At 64.7% G+C, this 16456-nt stretch overlaps 2 protein-coding genes across 3 annotated transcripts; one reads left to right on the plus strand and one right to left on the minus strand.

Annotated features, from left to right (window-relative positions):
• Window positions 1–1652: 1652 nt before the first annotated feature.
• On the minus strand, window positions 1653–4112 carry LOC121060814. 2 transcript variants are annotated; one of them, XM_040538942.1, is made up of 5 exons: window positions 3986–4112; window positions 3043–3372; window positions 2664–2960; window positions 2091–2209; window positions 1653–1717 (listed from the first exon to the last, which is right to left on the minus strand). In XM_040538942.1, exons 1-5 carry the CDS (start codon window positions 4023–4025, stop codon window positions 1685–1687), a joined length of 819 nt encoding a protein of 272 aa, XP_040394876.1. In that variant the 5' UTR covers window positions 4026–4112; the 3' UTR covers window positions 1653–1684. The 2 variants fall into 2 exon arrangements, with proteins under 2 accessions (XP_040394876.1, XP_040394875.1); XM_040538941.1 differs by having other exon boundaries at window positions 2091–2212.
• A 1301-nt stretch (window positions 4113–5413) lies between these two features.
• LOC121060807 lies at window positions 5414–16420 on the plus strand. Its single transcript, XM_040538932.1, has 6 exons — window positions 5414–5666; window positions 5792–6118; window positions 6433–6711; window positions 7065–7166; window positions 15776–15822; window positions 15975–16420. Exons 1-6 carry the CDS (start codon window positions 5414–5416, stop codon window positions 16029–16031), a joined length of 1065 nt encoding a protein of 354 aa, XP_040394866.1. The 3' UTR covers window positions 16032–16420.
• Window positions 16421–16456: the final 36 nt, after the last annotated feature.

Raw genomic sequence — 16456 nt, forward strand, 5'->3', positions numbered from 1 at the left:
TGCTTGATGTACCCCAGGATACGGTTGGCCCTCCTGGCTGCCAGGGCACACCGCTGGCTCATATTCAACTTGCTGTCAACCACGACCCCCAGATCCCTCTCTGCGGGGCTGCTCTCCAGCGTCTCGTGCAGGACCCGGCACTTGCTGTTCTTAAACTTCATGCGGTTGGTGATCGCCCAGCTCTCCAACCTGTCCAGATCTCTCTGCAAGGCCTTTCCACCCTCAGCCGAGTCTACAACACCTCCAAGTTTGGTGTCGTCGGCAAATTTGCTCCCACAGACTTGGCCAGCTTCAACTCTAGTTGGGCTTTGGCCACACGAATTTTCTCCCTACAAACGTGAACAGTGTCCCTGTATTCCTTTAACGTCGCCTGACCCTCCTTCCAGCAGCCGTACATTTTCTTTTTTCGCCTAAGCTCCAGTAGAAGCTCCCTGGTCAGCAAGGCCGGCCTTCTGCGCCGCTTGCCTGACTTCCGAAATTTTGGAATTGCCTGATCCTGTGCTTTTAGGAGGCAGTGCTTAAAGACCGACCAGCACTGATGGACGCCAGTGCCTTCAAAAGCAGTTTCCCAGGGGACCTTGCTGACTAGTTCCCTGAGCAGCCTGAAGCCCGCTTTCCCCATAGCCAGGGTTGAAGTTTTGGTGGCAGTTTTCCTTCTGTCGCCATCAATTTTAAACTCAACCACTTCATGGTCACTATGGCCGAGACGGCCGCCAATTGCCACGTCCCCCACGAGACCCTCTCTGTTCTCCAGCAACAGATCGAGGAGGGCACCTTTCCTAGTTGGCTCCCTTAGCACCTGCACCAAGAAGTTATCATCTAGGTGCTTTAGGAACCTCCTGGACTTGCTCGCGTCGGCCTTGTGGTGATCCCAGTTGACGTCTGGCAAGTTGAAGTCCCCCATAAGGACAAGGGGAGTTGATCTTGAGGCATCTCTTACTTCCGCAAAGAATAATTCATCGGCGTTGTCGTCCTGGCCAGGTGGTCTGTGATAGACTCCCACAACGACATCCTCTTTATTCGTTCGTCCCTTAATCCTTCCCCAGGAAGGATTTTGCCATCGCAACTTGAAGTTCCACACAGTCCAGCCCCTGCCTCACGTACATCGCCACCCCCCCACCTCCCTTTGGCTGTCACACAGGGTAGCGCAAGGAGCAATCCCAATGAAGCCGAGACCTCGCTTGCTTACCAAGAAATCATGAGTTTTATTATTTGCATGCGCTTTCTCATGGCTATCGAGCTTCCCGCAGCGCTCTCAGCATTCCTCCTCCCCCTCTGCCATGAAGCCAAGCAGGTAAATCCAGCAGGAAAACGGCACAATGCCCACCCGGACCTGCTCCTGGGGGCGTGGAAGGGGGCAAAAGGGGTTTGGGGCTGCTTGAGGTGCCCTGGCTGCCCCCACCACAGCCGGACACAGCTCCCGCAGCACCAGCTCGCCCCGTCCGCCTGGCGTTTGGCTTGAAAGATTGTAGAAGAGGAACCCAAACTGTCCGCTAAAAGCACTGCCCAGCAGGCTAGGAAAGACCTGCGGGGATCTCGCCACGCGCTGGGGCCGTGCCCGCCCAGTCCCCATCGCCGCAGAGCGCAGGATCCCACAACTTTCCCTTTCCTCTCTTTTTTTAGCTGCTTTGGAGACCGCAGGCGTGAGCAGGTTCTGGCAGAGCGGGCGCGGGGAAAGGGCTTCTCAGCGCCCCACCGCCGCGTACTCGCACTCGGTCTGCAACAGAAAGCAGAAGGCGCGTGGTTAAACCCTCGCCCCGCACCGGGGAGCCCTTCCCGGCTATGGCTGGGGAGAAACGAGCGCGTGCCCCGTGCCCTGCTCGCACTTGCACTCGTGCACCCTGAAGCAGCTGCTCCCAAGCGCTTCCGTAACGTGAGCGAAGGCAGAGCGGGGCCGGACGGGGTGCGGAGCAAAAGGCGCTGGGGCAGCGCTGCACCTGCACCTGCAGGGGATGCTTTGCCCGCGCCAAAGCCCCCAGCCGGGCTGCTTTTGAGCTCCTTCCTCCTGCCTTGCTGAGAGCCGAGGCCAGCCCGCGAGGCGCAGAACCACCTCACGGCGCCTCGTGCCGGGGACTGGAGAAGCAGCTCACCTCCGGGCCCCGTCTCAGCACCGCGCGGGCCGGCCTTCGGCGGAGCCGGGATGCCCACCGGATCAACCCGAGGACGGCAGCGCCGGGCGGCACGAACGCCAGCAGCCACAGGAAGCATCCTGCTGCAGGGAGGGAGGGGAGGAGAAGGAGACATTGGAAACGGTTCACAGAGCTGGGACCGGGCTTTGGTCGAGCGCCCGAGCGCAGCAGCGGGGCGGCCGGGGGAAGGGAGGAGGAGAGAAGCGGCTGCACCGCGGGGCGATGTGGCCAGGGCATCGTTTGGAGCGTTTCAGCGCATGGGGAGCCCAGAGAGACGGGGAAAAGGGATTTCCAGATCTTCCTTGTGAGGAAAGGCTGGAAGAACCGGGCTGCGATGGGCTGAGAGAGGCCGAGTCCTGCTGTGGAGCAGGACGGTGGACCCAGGAACCTCCCCGCGTCCTCTGCTGTGTTTTTCTACAGACTGCAGCAGCAGAAGCAATGGGACAGGGGCGTTCGGGGCTTATAGTCCCTGCAAGCACAGACCAAGCACAGAGCAAAGCCCGCGGTCCCAAGGGGGCTGCTGCTCGAGCTGACCCGTGCCGACGGTCCCGCTGACAGCCCCGCTGACGTTCCTGCCCGTGCCGCGCTCCGTGGCCGTGCACGCCGCGGCCCCGTCCCAGCGCTCGGCCGAGACCCAGGTGAGGCTCCAGGCGCCGAGGACCCCGCGCTCGTCCACGGCCTCAGCCGTCACCGGGGTGTCCCTGCCGTGGTGCCAGCGGACGGTGTCCCAGCCCCTGGGGAGGTCGTGGAGGTGGCACAGCAGGGGGACAACGTCCGAGGGCTCCTCCGCGTCCACGGGCACCAGGATGGAGAGCTTGGGCTCGGTGGCATCTAAAAGCGGGTGGGAAAACCCGGTGTCCCCAGGGATGTCCCCAGGGATGTCCCCAGCACCGCCGCACGCTGCCGCGCTCACCTGTGACGAGGAGCCTGGTCCCGTCCCCAAAGTGCTGGTGCGACACGGAGGAGGTGCAGTAATAAGAGCCAGCGTCCTCACGCTGCACATCGCTGATATTAAAGGAGAAAAATCCCGGTGCTCTCACCGTCCCTGAGTATCTCCCCTTTGGTTTCGAGGACCCTGAGCTCTGGTAAATCCATTCCAAGCTGCCGTCCGGCTTCTCCCTGTACCAATTGGTGTGCCGTGGGCTGCCCGAGATGTTGCAGCTCAGCTCCGCGGTCGCCCCGGGGGGCAGCCAGAGCTGCACTGGGCTCTGCCGGATCCGCGGCTCCTCCGCAGAGGCGGCTCCTGCACGGGAGGAGCGGGTCTGAGCGCAGCAGCCGGTGCCACGGGGTCACCCTTGCGCATCGGGCTGTCGGCTTCTGGCTCCAAACCAGCGGGGTTGGGGGGGTTTAGTGCGAAATTGGCATGCCACAGCGATCCGCCTTCCTCAGCCCCGAGGCAGAGCATCACCCCCACAAAATGCACAACACAAAACACAGGGGAGGGCAGCCAGCAGCGCCGGGGCCCCGCGCGCTCGGGTGCAGATGGGATCGTCTGTGCTTCCTCCACGGCAAACGAGGTTTGCAGGCGAAAAAAGTCAGGGCTGGAGCAGCGCCTGGCACGGCGTGTGAGAAGCCCGCTGTGCTTCGGCATTCGGGAGGCAAGTCCTGCCTCTCGGAGAGGCAGCAGCACCCCGGGGTGGGTTTTGCACAGCCGCCGCGCTCAGGCTTTAGAAGAGATCGCGTTGAAAATGCTTCAGGGAAACTCGTTCAGCAAACCTCTGATGCGCGTAAGCCCCGCGGCTGCCTCCCCTCCCTCTGCCCGCCGGCTCAGGCTGGTGTTAAGCCGCTTCGGACGATCCCAAGCGGGTTTAGCGTAGCAGAAAGCAAGGCTGGAGCATTCGTGGAGCGGGACGTACCTGTCAGGAGGAGCAGGATAACCCTGGGCAGGCTGCACATCTCCGGCTGGGGCTGGCCACGCTCCTCGGTCACCTCTCGGGTCCTGCAAAAAGCTTTGAGCGGGCAGAAGGGAGATTTTTGCTGGGCGTGGGACGAGGGCTCAGGTCTCACAGCAGCCCCGAGCCCCGAGCCCTGCCCTGGCCGTGCAGGGGCCGGCTCCCAGGCTCCGCGTGCCGCGGCGCGAGGCGCAGCTCTGCGGCGTCCTGCGGGGAAGGCGAAGGTTTTGCTCGGGTTCAGCGAAGGGCGAAGCCGACGGCCGGGTCCAGCAGCCAGCGGGATGAGGACGTCCTGGAGCCTGGCTGTCACCTGGGGTCGCAGAGGCAGAGAGGGAGGCGATGCCTGGCACGGGGACGGAGCTTAGAAAGCGAAACGGGGCGGCGGGCGCAGCCCCGGCCTCCTTCGCCCCCGCCGCAAGTGCTCGATGGGCCGCGCGCCCCGCTCCTGCTCGCGGAATGGAATTTAATTGCAGCTCCTAATTGCACCGGGGGGGTCCTGCTGCGCTTTGTCTGCCTGCGCATCGCCCCGAGGAGCCCCGGGCATCGTCCCCTGGTTCTTCCTCTCTCGCAGCTCGGCACCGCGGCCGCTCGTGGCCTTCAGGCTGGAGCAAACCTCACGAGGCCGCGCCACGTGGACGGGGATGCGTGCGGGCACAGTTCTGCTCTGGAGAGGAGCACAACGAGCACCGGGGCGGGCGGCGAGGTGCCTCTGGGCTGGGCAGGGCCCCGGGGAGCCGGCGGGCACTGGCGGGGCAAAGGCGGCTCGCGGAGGCTCGGCCTCGTTGCAGCAGCTGGAGGCTGGGTGCGGAGCTGCCTGAGCCGAGGAGCGCTGCGGTCAGCCTCGCCTTGTTGATTTTGTCACTTCTCTGCTGTTTATTCGCACAGAACCCCTGCCCCCCCGCTCCGCTGCCAGCAAACCGTTGGGTTTGAAGGTTTTTGTCGCCAAAGTTCGGCGCCAGTTTAGCAAAGAGCCACGTTTGCCGAACCACAACAGGAAAGCAGGGCAGGGGGATGGGGACCAAAATTGCCTCTCGCCTTCAGTCCCCGGCCCTTTGAACGTCACCGTTAAGGTCACTTTGGCTGACGTGAGGATGGCTGCGGGGGCCGGGGCTGGGGGTGCAGCCACCCCCGCCCCGAGGCAGCTCTCCAGCCTCTGCGCTGCGGTTTCCCCAAAGCACGAGCGGCGGCACGGTGCGCTGTGGTTTGTAGTGCCCAGCGCTGGGGCTGGCTTCTTCCTTCGTGTCGAGTATTTGGGGGTGGGCATCAGAGGGCGTCGCGGGGCCTTTGAGGGGCCGCCTCCGGCCCTGAGCATCACAAAAATGGTTAAAACCCAAATTTTCCTACCGGATGTGGGTCCGTGCCAGCAAGCTGACATGAGCTCTGCACCCGGCGATGCGCCCCACAGCTGCCGGCAGCGGCGCGTGGGGAGGACGCATCCCTCGTGGGGACACCGCGTCCTTCGTGGGGACACCGTGTCCACACGGCTGGGGGGCTTCACTGCCGGGGCCTCGCGCTTCGGGCAGCCTCAGGTCCCGGTGCACTCGGCCGCCCTGCAGAAGGGCTGGGACGAGCACGACGATGGCACCCCTGGGTTTCTCCTGCGCGAAGGCGCTGCTGGCCACGGGGCTGCTGCTGCTCTGGCTGGGTGAGCATCGGGGCAGGGGCTGGGGAGAGGGGGTCCTCTCGCTTTCTGGGAACCCCCCAGGTGGTGGGAGCACGGGCTGGGCTTGGGGGACAGGCGGTGAATGAGCCCCCGGTCGGTCCCTGCAGTGCCGGCAGCGCCGCTGGTGCTGCAGCAGCCCCAGCCCGTCCTCTTCGTGGAGCCCAGGGCCACGGTGGAGATCGGCTGCATTCCGGATGAGGAGCTCGATGGCAGAGGCAACGTGCTCTGGTACCGGCAAGGCTGTGGGGAACGGCCCCGGCTGATCCTCAGCTGCATCCAGGAGGCTCAGGAGGGATTTTCCTGTGAGTACACGAGGCAACGCGCCGTGCTGCACATCGCTGCCGCCCGCCCCAACCACACCGGCCTCTACCTCTGTGCCTACAACGTCGGCTCCAGTCTGAAGTTCGGCAATGGCACCGCGCTGATCGTGGGAGGTAGGGGGCCGGCTGGGCTGGGGGTGGTGGGGGGACCCCCACATGTACCCCCGAGCCCCCCCGTGTTGGATGGGGATCCCCCGTGACTCCCAGTGGATGGTCCCCTCCCGTACTGTCCATTGGATGCGACCCCCCAAGTCCCCCCATCGCACAGTCCGCACCCATGTCCCTATGTTGGATGGGACCCCCATTTCTCCCCATTGCAGGGACCCCCAACCCCCATGCCCCTCGTGTCCCTGTGCCGGGGTCCCCAGGGGGACGCGGGGTCTCTGCCCACATCGGAGCCCACCAAGCCCCTGCTCTCGTTTGTGCAGACAGCTGGAGGGCCCAGAGCTGGGTGCGGGTGCTGGCGCCCCACGGCTCCCCTTCAGACCCCCCCAGCCTGGTCTGTGCCGTGGGCAACGCCAGCGGCCCCGTCCTCGTCTCCTGGCCGGGGGGCACCCGAGCCCAGGAGGTGCTGGGGTTGGGGGACAGCACAGAGCTGCTCATCAGCCCCGCGGGCATCGCTGGGAGCACCGGGGGGCTCTGCGAGGTGCGCTTCAATGCCTCCGGTCCCCCCGTCCGGAGGAGCGTGGAGCTGCACGGGGCCAAGGGTGAGCACGAGCCTGGGCACCGGGGTGAACAGGGGAGAGGGCAGATGGGGTGACCCCCCCTTCCCCGGCAGCTCCTCGGAGCTGGGGCACATGTGGGGAAACTGAGGCAGTGGGGATGGTGTGGCCCGGGGGATCAGTGGGGGGAATAGGGACATGTGGGGGGCAATGGGGGGATGTTGGGGGGCGATGGGGGTATATTGGGGGGCGATGGTGGGATAATGGGGGGCGATGGGGGGATGTTGGGGGGCGATGGGGGATAATGGGGGGCAATTGGGGGATGTTGGGGTATGGGAGAGGGCAGTGGGGGGGACAGTGGGGGTCAGAAGATGGCTGGGACAAGCCGCCCCCCCCAGGTGCCTGCACGACACCAAGTGCCGTGGCCATGGCCGCAGCTGGGGCGCTGCTGCTGCTCGGCCTCAGCATCAGCATCTGCTGCCTCCTCCACGCACGGACGGGTAAGGAGCCGAGCAGGGGCTGGGGGTGACGGCCCCCCGTGCCCTCGGCCATCCCCTGCTGCCTTGCACCCCGCTCCCCCACCTCCATCCCCATTTCCCCTCCGTCCCCATGCTGGGGACACGTCTCTGTCCCCACCAGGACTCCAGCGCAGAGCCCCAGACCCTCCCGCACCCCAGCACCAGCAGGTGAGGCCGTGCGTTCCCCGGGTGTCCCCACACTGGGTGGTGGCGATAGTGGGGCCGGGCAGGGGCAGCGTCGGGCACCAGGGGATGGCCATAGCCCCATAGAGTCTGGGGGGCCAGGGTTGGGGTCGCTCCGATGGCGTTGGTGCCCGCAGGGAGAGCTGACGTACGCCCAGCTCCACTTCGCCACCCCAGTGAGGGCAGCGCCGTGACCCACGGGGCTGGGCCCCAAGGCCTCGGTGGCGGCACCGTGCAGCCCCGGGAGGCTGCGGCTGCCCCGGCCACCACGACGAGGGGGAGGAAGGAGCGGGATTGAACCTCAAACGAGGGGGAGATAACGAGACTGGAGCTCGAAGGAGGACTGAATAACGGGATTGGACCTCAAATGTGGTGTTAATAAAGAGATTGAACCTCAAACGAGGAGTAAATAATGGGGTTGAACTTCAAATGTGGTATTAATTAAGAGATTGAAGCTAAAATGAGGATTAAATCATGGGGTTGAACCTCAAACGAGGAGTAAATACAGAGAATGAAGCTCAAACGGGGAGGGAATAAAGAGATAGAACCTCAAATGAGGAGGAAATCGAGATTGAACTCAAAAATCAACGCCCCCCACGAGAAACGCCGCTGCTGGTGCCTGGGGCTGGTGGGGAAGCCCCAGGCCTGCTCCCCGCGGCTCCCGCACCCACGGGTGCTGGGACGGGGACCCCGCGCCCCGCGGGGCCGCGCAGCGGGCGGAGAGGTAGGTGGGGCGGGCGCTTCCCGCAGGAGCCCCCTGCGGCACGAGGGGATTCCCACGGGTCCTATCACTGGTGACTAAGGAGAACAGGTCGGCGCCTGCCCCTCCGCTCCCCCTCGCGAGGAAGCTGTAGGCCGCGATGAGGTCTCCCCTCAGCCTCCTCTTCTCCAGGCTGAACAGGCCAAGCGACCTCAGCCGCTCCTCACACGTCTTCCCCTCTAGGCCCTTCACCATCTTTGTCGCCCTCCTCTGGACACTCCCCAACAGTTTTACATCGCTTTTGTACTGTGGTGCCCAGAACTGCACGCAGCGCTCGAGGTGAGGCCGCACCAGCGCAGAGTAGAGCGGGACAATCACTTCCCTCGACCGACCAGCGATGCCGTGCTTGATGCACCCCAGGATACGGTTGGCCCTCCTGGCTGCCAGGGCACACCGCTGGCTCATATTCAACTTGCTGTCAACCACGACCCCCAGATCCCTCTCTGCGGGGCTGCTCTCCAGCGTCTCGTGCAGGACCCGGCACTTGCTGTTCTTAAACTTCATGCGGTTGGTGATCGCCCAGCTCTCCAACCTGTCCAGATCTCTCTGCAAGGCCTTTCCACCCTCAGCCGAGTCTACAACACCTCCAAGTTTGGTGTCGTCGGCAAATTTGCTCCCACAGACTTGGCCAGCTTCAACTCTAGTTGGGCTTTGGCCACACGAATTTTCTCCCTACAAACGTGAACAGTGTCCCTGTATTCCTTTAACGTCGCCTGACCCTCCTTCCAGCAGCCGTACATTTTCTTTTTTCGCCTAAGCTCCAGTAGAAGCTCCCTGGTCAGCAAGGCCGGCCTTCTGCGCCGCTTGCCTGACTTCCGAAATTTTGGAATTGCCTGATCCTGTGCTTTTAGGAGGCAGTGCTTAAAGACCGACCAGCACTGATGGACGCCAGTGCCTTCAAAAGCAGTTTCCCAGGGGACCTTGCTGACTAGTTCCCTGAGCAGCCTGAAGCCCGCTTTCCCCATAGCCAGGGTTGAAGTTTTGGTGGCAGTTTTCCTTCTGTCGCCATCAATTTTAAACTCAACCACTTCATGGTCACTATGGCCGAGACGGCCGCCAATTGCCACGTCCCCCACGAGACCCTCTCTGTTCTCCAGCAACAGATCGAGGAGGGCACCTTTCCTAGTTGGCTCCCTTAGCACCTGCACCAAGAAGTTATCATCTAGGTGCTTTAGGAACCTCCTGGACTTGCTCGCGTCGGCCTTGTGGTGATCCCAGTTGACGTCTGGCAAGTTGAAGTCCCCCATAAGGACAAGGGGAGTTGATCTTGAGGCATCTCTTACTTCCGCAAAGAATAATTCATCGGCGTTGTCGTCCTGGCCAGGTGGTCTGTGATAGACTCCCACAACGACATCCCCTTTATTCGTTCGTCCCTTAATCCTTCCCCAGGAAGGATTTTGCCATCGCAACTTGAAGTTCCACACAGTCCAGCCCCTGCCTCACGTACATCGCCACCCCCCCACCTCCCTTTGGCTGTCACACAGGGTAGCGCAAGGAGCAATCCCAATGAAGCCGAGACCTCGCTTGCTTACCAAGAAATCATGAGTTTTATTATTTGCATGCGCTTTCTCATGGCTATCGAGCTTCCCGCAGCGCTCTCAGCATTCCTCCTCCCCCTCTGCCATGAAGCCAAGCAGGTAAATCCAGCAGGAAAACGGCACAATGCCCACCCGGACCTGCTCCTGGGGGCGTGGAAGGGGGCAAAAGGGGTTTGGGGCTGCTTGAGGTGCCCTGGCTGCCCCCACCACAGCCGGACACAGCTCCCGCAGCACCAGCTCGCCCCGTCCGCCTGGCGTTTGGCTTGAAAGATTGTAGAAGAGGAACCCAAACTGTCCGCTAAAAGCACTGCCCAGCAGGCTAGGAAAGACCTGCGGGGATCTCGCCACGCGCTGGGGCCGTGCCCGCCCAGTCCCCATCGCCGCAGAGCGCAGGATCCCACAACTTTCCCTTTCCTCTCTTTTTTTAGCTGCTTTGGAGACCGCAGGCGTGAGCGGGTTCTGGCAGAGCGGGCGCGGGGAAAGGGCTTCTCAGCGCCCCACCGCCGCGTACTCGCACTCGGTCTGCAACAGAAAGCAGAAGGCGCGTGGTTAAACCCTCGCCCCGCACCGGGGAGCCCTTCCCGGCTATGGCTGGGGAGAAACGAGCGCGTGCCCCGTGCCCTGCTCGCACTTGCACTCGTGCACCCTGGAGCAGCTGCTCCCAAGCGCTTCCGTAACGTGAGCGAAGGCAGAGCGGGGCCGGACGGGGTGCGGAGCAAAAGGCGCTGGGGCAGCGCTGCACCTGCACCTGCAGGGGATGCTTTGCCCGCGCCAAAGCCCCCAGCCGGGCTGCTTTTGAGCTCCTTCCTCCTGCCTTGCCGAGAGCCGAGGCCAGCCCGCGAGGCGCAGAACCACCTCAGGGCACCTCGTGCCGGGGGCTGGGGAAGCAGCTCACCTCCGGGCCCCGTCTCAGCACCGCGCGGGCCGGCCTTCGGCGGAGCCGGGATGCCCACCGGATCAACCCGAGGACGGCAGCGCCGGGCGGCACGAACGCCAGCAGCCACAGGAAGCATCCTGCTGCAGGGAGGGAGGGGAGGAGAAGGAGACGTTGGAAACGGTTCACAGAGCTGGGACCGGGCTTTGGTCGAGCGCCCGAGCGCAGCAGCGGAGCGGCCGGGGGAAGGGAGGAGGAGAGAAGCGGCTGCACCGCGGGGCGATGTGGCCAGGGCATCGTTTGGAGCGTTTCAGCGCATGGGGAGCCCAGAGAGACGGGGAAAAGGGATTTCCAGATCTTCCTTGTGAGGAAAGGCTGGAAGAACCGGGCTGCGATGGGCTGAGAGAGGCCGAGTCCTGCTGTGGAGCAGGACGGTGGACCCAGGAACCTCCCCGCGTCCTCTGCTGTGTTTTTCTACAGACTGCAGCAGCAGAAGCAATGGGACGGGGGCGTTCGGGGCTTATAGTCCCTGCAAGCACAGACCAAGCACAGAGCAAAGCCCGCGGTCCCAAGGGGGCTGCTGCTCGAGCTGACCCGTGCCGACGGTCCCGCTGACAGCCCTGCTGACGTTCCTGCCCGTGCCGCGCTCCGTGGCCGTGCACGCTGCGGCCCCGTCCCAGCGCTCGGCCGAGACCCAGGTGAGGCTCCAGGCGCCGAGGACCCCGCGCTCGTCCACGGCCTCAGCCGTCACCGGGGTGTCCCTGCCGTGGTGCCAGCGGACGGTGTCCCAGCCCCTGGGGAGGTCGTGGAGGTGGCATAGCAGGGGGACAACGTCCGAGGGCTCCTCCGCGTCCACGGGCACCAGGATGGAGAGCTTGGGCTCGGTGGCATCTAAAAGCGGGTGGGAAAACCCGGTGTCCCCAGGGATGTCCCCAGGGATGTCCCCAGCACCGCCGCACGCTGCCGCGCTCACCTGTGACGAGGAGCCTGGTCCCGTCCCCAAAGTGCTGGTGCGACACGGAGGAGGTGCAGTAATAAGAGCCAGCGTCCTCACGCTGCACATCGCTGATATTAAAGGAGAAAAATCCCGGTGCTCTCACCGTCCCTGAGTATCTCCCCTTTGGTTTCGAGGACCCTGAGCTCTGGTAAATCCATTCCAAGCTGCCGTCCGGCTTCTCCCTGTACCAATTGGTGTGCCGTGGGCTGCCCGAGATGTTGCAGCTCAGCTCCGCGGTCGCCCCGGGGGGCAGCCAGAGCTGCACTGGGCTCTGCCGGATCCGCGGCTCCTCCGCAGAGGCGGCTCCTGCACGGGAGGAGCGGGTCTGAGCGCAGCAGCCGGTGCCACGGGGTCACCCTTGCGCATCGGGCTGTCGGCTTCTGGCTCCAAACCAGCGGGGTTGGGGGGGTTTAGTGCGAAATTGGCATGCCACAGCGATCCGCCTTCCTCAGCCCCGAGGCAGAGCATCACCCCCACAAAATGCACAACACAAAACACAGGGGAGGGCAGCCAGCAGCGCCGGGGCCCCGCGCGCTCGGGTGCAGATGGGATCGTCTGTGCTTCCTCCACGGCAAACGAGGTTTGCAGGCGAAAAAAGTCAGGGCTGGAGCAGCGCCTGGCACGGCGTGTGAGAAGCCCGCTGTGCTTCGGCATTCGGGAGGCAAGTCCTGCCTCTCGGAGAGGCAGCAGCACCCCGGGGTGGGTTTTGCACAGCCGCCGCGCTCAGGCTTTAGAAGAGATCGCGTTGAAAATGCTTCAGGGAAACTCGTTCAGCAAACCTCTGATGCGCGTAAGCCCCGCGGCTGCCTCCCCTCCCTCTGCCCGCCGGCTCAGGCTGGTGTTAAGCCGCTTCGGACGATCCCAAGCGGGTTTAGCGTAGCAGAAAGCAAGGCTGGAGCATTCGTGGAGCGGGACGTACCTGTCAGGAGGAGCAGGATAACCCTGGGCAGGCTGCACATCTCCGGCTGGGGCTGGCCACGCTCCTCGGTCACCTCTCGGGTCCTGCAAAAAGCTTTGAGCGGGCAGAAGGGAGATTTTTGCTGGGCGTGGGACGAGGGCTCAGGTCTCACAGCAGCCCCGAGCCCCGAGCCCTGCCCTGGCCGTGCAGGGGCCGGCTCCCAGGCTCCGCGTGCCGCGGCGCGAGGCGCAGCTCTGCGGCGTCCTGCGGGGAAGGCGAAGGTTTTGCTCGGGTTCAGCGAAGGGCGAAGCCGACGGCCGGGTCCAGCAGCCAGCGGGATGAGGACGTCCTGGAGCCTGGCTGTCACCTGGGGTCGCAGAGGCAGAGAGGGAGGCGATGCCTGGCACGGGGACGGAGCTTAGAAAGCGAAACGGGGCGGCGGGCGCAGCCCCGGCCTCCTTCGCCCCCGCCGCAAGTGCTCGATGGGCCGCGCGCCCCGCTCCTGCTCGCGGAATGGAATTTAATTGCAGCTCCTAATTGCACCGGGGGGGTCCTGCTGCGCTTTGTCTGCCTGCGCATCGCCCCGAGGAGCCCCGGGCATCGTCCCCTGGTTCTTCCTCTCTCGCAGCTCGGCACCGCGGCCGCTCGTGGCCTTCAGGCTGGAGCAAACCTCACGAGGCCGCGCCACGTGGACGGGGATGCGTGCGGGCACAGTTCTGCTCTGGAGAGGAGCACGACGAGCACCGGGGCGGGCGGCGAGGTGCCTCTGGGCTGGGCAGGGCCCCGGGGAGCCGGCGGGCACTGGCGGGGCAAAGGCGGCTCGCGGAGGCTCGGCCTCGTTGCAGCAGCTGGAGGCTGGGTGCGGAGCTGCCTGAGCCGAGGAGCGCTGCGGTCAGCCTCGCCTTGTTGATTTTGTCACTTCTCTGCTGTTTATTCGCACAGAACCCCTGCCCCCCCGCTCCGCTGCCAGCAAACCGTTGGGTTTGAAGGTTTTTGTCGCCAAAGTTCGGCGCCAGTTTAGCAAAGAGCCACGTTTGCCGAACCACAACAGGAAAGCAGGGCAGGGGGATGGGGACCAAAATTGCCTCTCGCCTTCAGTCCCCGGCCCTTTGAACGTCACCGTTAAGGTCACTTTGGCTGACGTGAGGATGGCTGCGGGGGCCGGGGCTGGGGGTGCAGCCACCCCCGCCCCGAGGCAGCTCTCCAGCCTCTGCGCTGCGGTTTCCCCAAAGCACGAGCGGCGGCACGGTGCGCTGTGGTTTGTAGTGCCCAGCGCTGGGGCTGGCTTCTTCCTTCGTGTCGAGTATTTGGGGGTGGGCATCAGAGGGCGTCGCGGGGCCTTTGAGGGGCCGCCTCCGGCCCTGAGCATCACAAAAATGGTTAAAACCCAAATTTTCCTACCGGATGTGGGTCCGTGCCAGCAAGCTGACATGAGCTCTGCACCCGGCGATGCGCCCCACAGCTGCCGGCAGCGGCGCGTGGGGAGGACGCATCCCTCGTGGGGACACCGCGTCCTTCGTGGGGACACCGTGTCCACACGGCTGGGGGGCTTCACTGCCGGGGCCTCGCGCTTCGGGCAGCCTCAGGTCCCGGTGCACTCGGCCACCCTGCAGAAGGGCTGGGACGAGCACGACGATGGCACCCCTGGGTTTCTCCTGCGCGAAGGCGCTGCTGGCCACGGGGCTGCTGCTGCTCTGGCTGGGTGAGCATCGGGGCAGGGGCTGGGGAGAGGGGGTCCTCTCGCTTTCTGGGTACCCCCTGGGTGGTGGGAGGACGGGCTGGGCTTGGGGGGCAGGCAGTGAATGAGCCCCCGGTCGGTCCCTGCAGTGCCGGCAGCGCCGCTGGTGCTGCAGCAGCCCCAGCCCGTCCTCTTCGTGGAGCCCAGGGCCACGGTGGAGATCGGCTGCATTCCGGACGAGAAGTTCAATGGCAGAGGCAACGTGCTCTGGTACCGGCAAGGCCGTGGGGAGCGGCCCCGGCTGATCCTCAGCTGCATCCAGGAGGCTCAGGAGGGATTTTCCTGTGAGTACACGAGGCAACGCGCCGCGCTGCACATCGCTGCCGCCCGCCCCGACCACACCGGCGTCTACCTCTGTGCCTACAGCATCGGCTACAGTCTGAAGTTCAGCAATGGCACCGCGCTGATCGTGGGAGGTAGGGGGCCGGCTGGGCTGGGGGTGGTGGGGGGACCCCCACATGTACCCCCGAGCCCCCCCGTGTTGGATGGGGATCCCCCGTGACTCCCAGTGGATGGTCCCCTCCCGTACTGTCCATTGGATGCGACCCCCCAAGTCCCCCCATCGCACAGTCCGCACCCATGTCCCTATGTTGGATGGGACCCCCATTTCTCCCCATTGCAGGGACCCCCAACCCCCATGCCCCTCGTGTCCCTGTGCCGGGGTCCCCAGGGGGACGCGGGGTCTCTGCCCACATCGGAGCCCACCAAGCCCCTGCTCTCGTTTGTGCAGACAGCTGGAGGGCCCAGAGCTGGGTGCGGGTGCTGGCGCCCCACGGCTCCCCTTCAGACCCCCCCAGACTGGTCTGTGCCGTGGGCAACGCCAGCGGCCCCGTCCTCGTCTCCTGGCCGGGGGGCACCCGAGCCCAGGAGGTGCTGGGGTTGGGGGACAGCACAGAGCTGCTCATCAGCCCCGCGGGCATCGCTGGGAGCACCGGGGGGCTCTGCGAGGTGCGCTTCAATGCCTCCGGTCCCCCCGTCCGGAGGAGCGTGGAGCTGCACGGGGCCAAGGGTGAGCACGAGCCTGGGCACCGGGGTGAACAGGGGAGAGGGCAGATGGGGTGACCCCCCCTTCCCCGGCAGCTCCTCGGAGCTGGGGCACATGTGGGGAAACTGAGGCAGTGGGGATGGTGTGGCCCGGGGGATCAGTGGGGGGAATAGGGGCATGTTGGGGGCAATGGGGGGATGTTGGGGGGCGATGGTGGTATATTGGGGGGCGATGGTGGGATAATGGGGGGCGATGGGGGGATGTTGGGGGGCGATGGGGGATAATGCGGGGCAATTGGGGGATGTTGGGGTATGGGAGAGGGCAGTGGGGGGGACAGTGGGGGTCAGAATATGGCTGGGACAAGCCGCTCCCCGCAGGTGCCTGCACGACACCAAGTGCCGTGGCCATGGCCGCAGCTGGGGCGCTGCTGCTGCTCGGCCTCAGCATCAGCATCTGCTGCCTCCTCCAGGCACGGACGGGTAAGGAGCCGAGCAGGGGCTGGGGGTGACGGCCCCCCGTGCCCTCGGCCATCCCCTGCTGCCTTGCACCCCGCTCCCCCACCTCCATCCCCATCTTTCCTCCGTCCCCATGCTGGTGACACGTCTCTGTCCCCGCCAGGACTCCGGCCCAGAGCCCCAGACCCTCCCGCACCCCAGCACCAGCAGGTGAGGCCGTGCGTTCCCCGGGTGTCCCCACACTGGGTGGTGGCGATAGTGGGGCCGGGCAGGGGCAGCGTCGGGCACCAGGGGATGGCCATAGCCCCATAGAGTCTGGGGGGCCAGGGTTGGGGTCGCTCCGATGGCGTTGGTGCCCGCAGGGAGAGCTGACGTACGCCCAGCTCCGCTTCGCCACCCCAGTGAGGGCAGCGCCGTGACCCACGGGGCTGGGCCCCAAGGCCTCGGTGGCGGCACCGTGCAGCCCCGGGAGGCTGCGGCTGCCCCGGCCACCACGACGAGGGGGAGGAAGGAGCGGGATTGAACCTCAAACGAGGGGGAGATAACGAGACTGGAGCTCGAAGGAGGACTGAATAACGGGATTGGACCTCAAATGTGGTGTTAATAAAGAGACCGAACCTCAAACGAGGAGTAAATAACGGGATTGGACCTCAAACATGGAGTTAATAAAGAGATTGAAGCTAAAATGAGGAGTAAAGAATGGGATTGAACCTCAAACGAGGAGTAAAGAATGGGATTGAAGCTCAAAGGAGGAGTAAATGTAGAGACTGAAGCTCAAACGGGGAGGGAAGAAAGAGATTGAACCTCAAATGAGGAGGAAACCGCGATTGAACTCAAAAACCAA

This window comes from Cygnus olor, chromosome 28 (assembly GCF_009769625.2).
Source record: "Cygnus olor isolate bCygOlo1 chromosome 28, bCygOlo1.pri.v2, whole genome shotgun sequence".
NCBI classification, from domain to species: Eukaryota; Metazoa; Chordata; class Aves; order Anseriformes; family Anatidae; genus Cygnus; species Cygnus olor.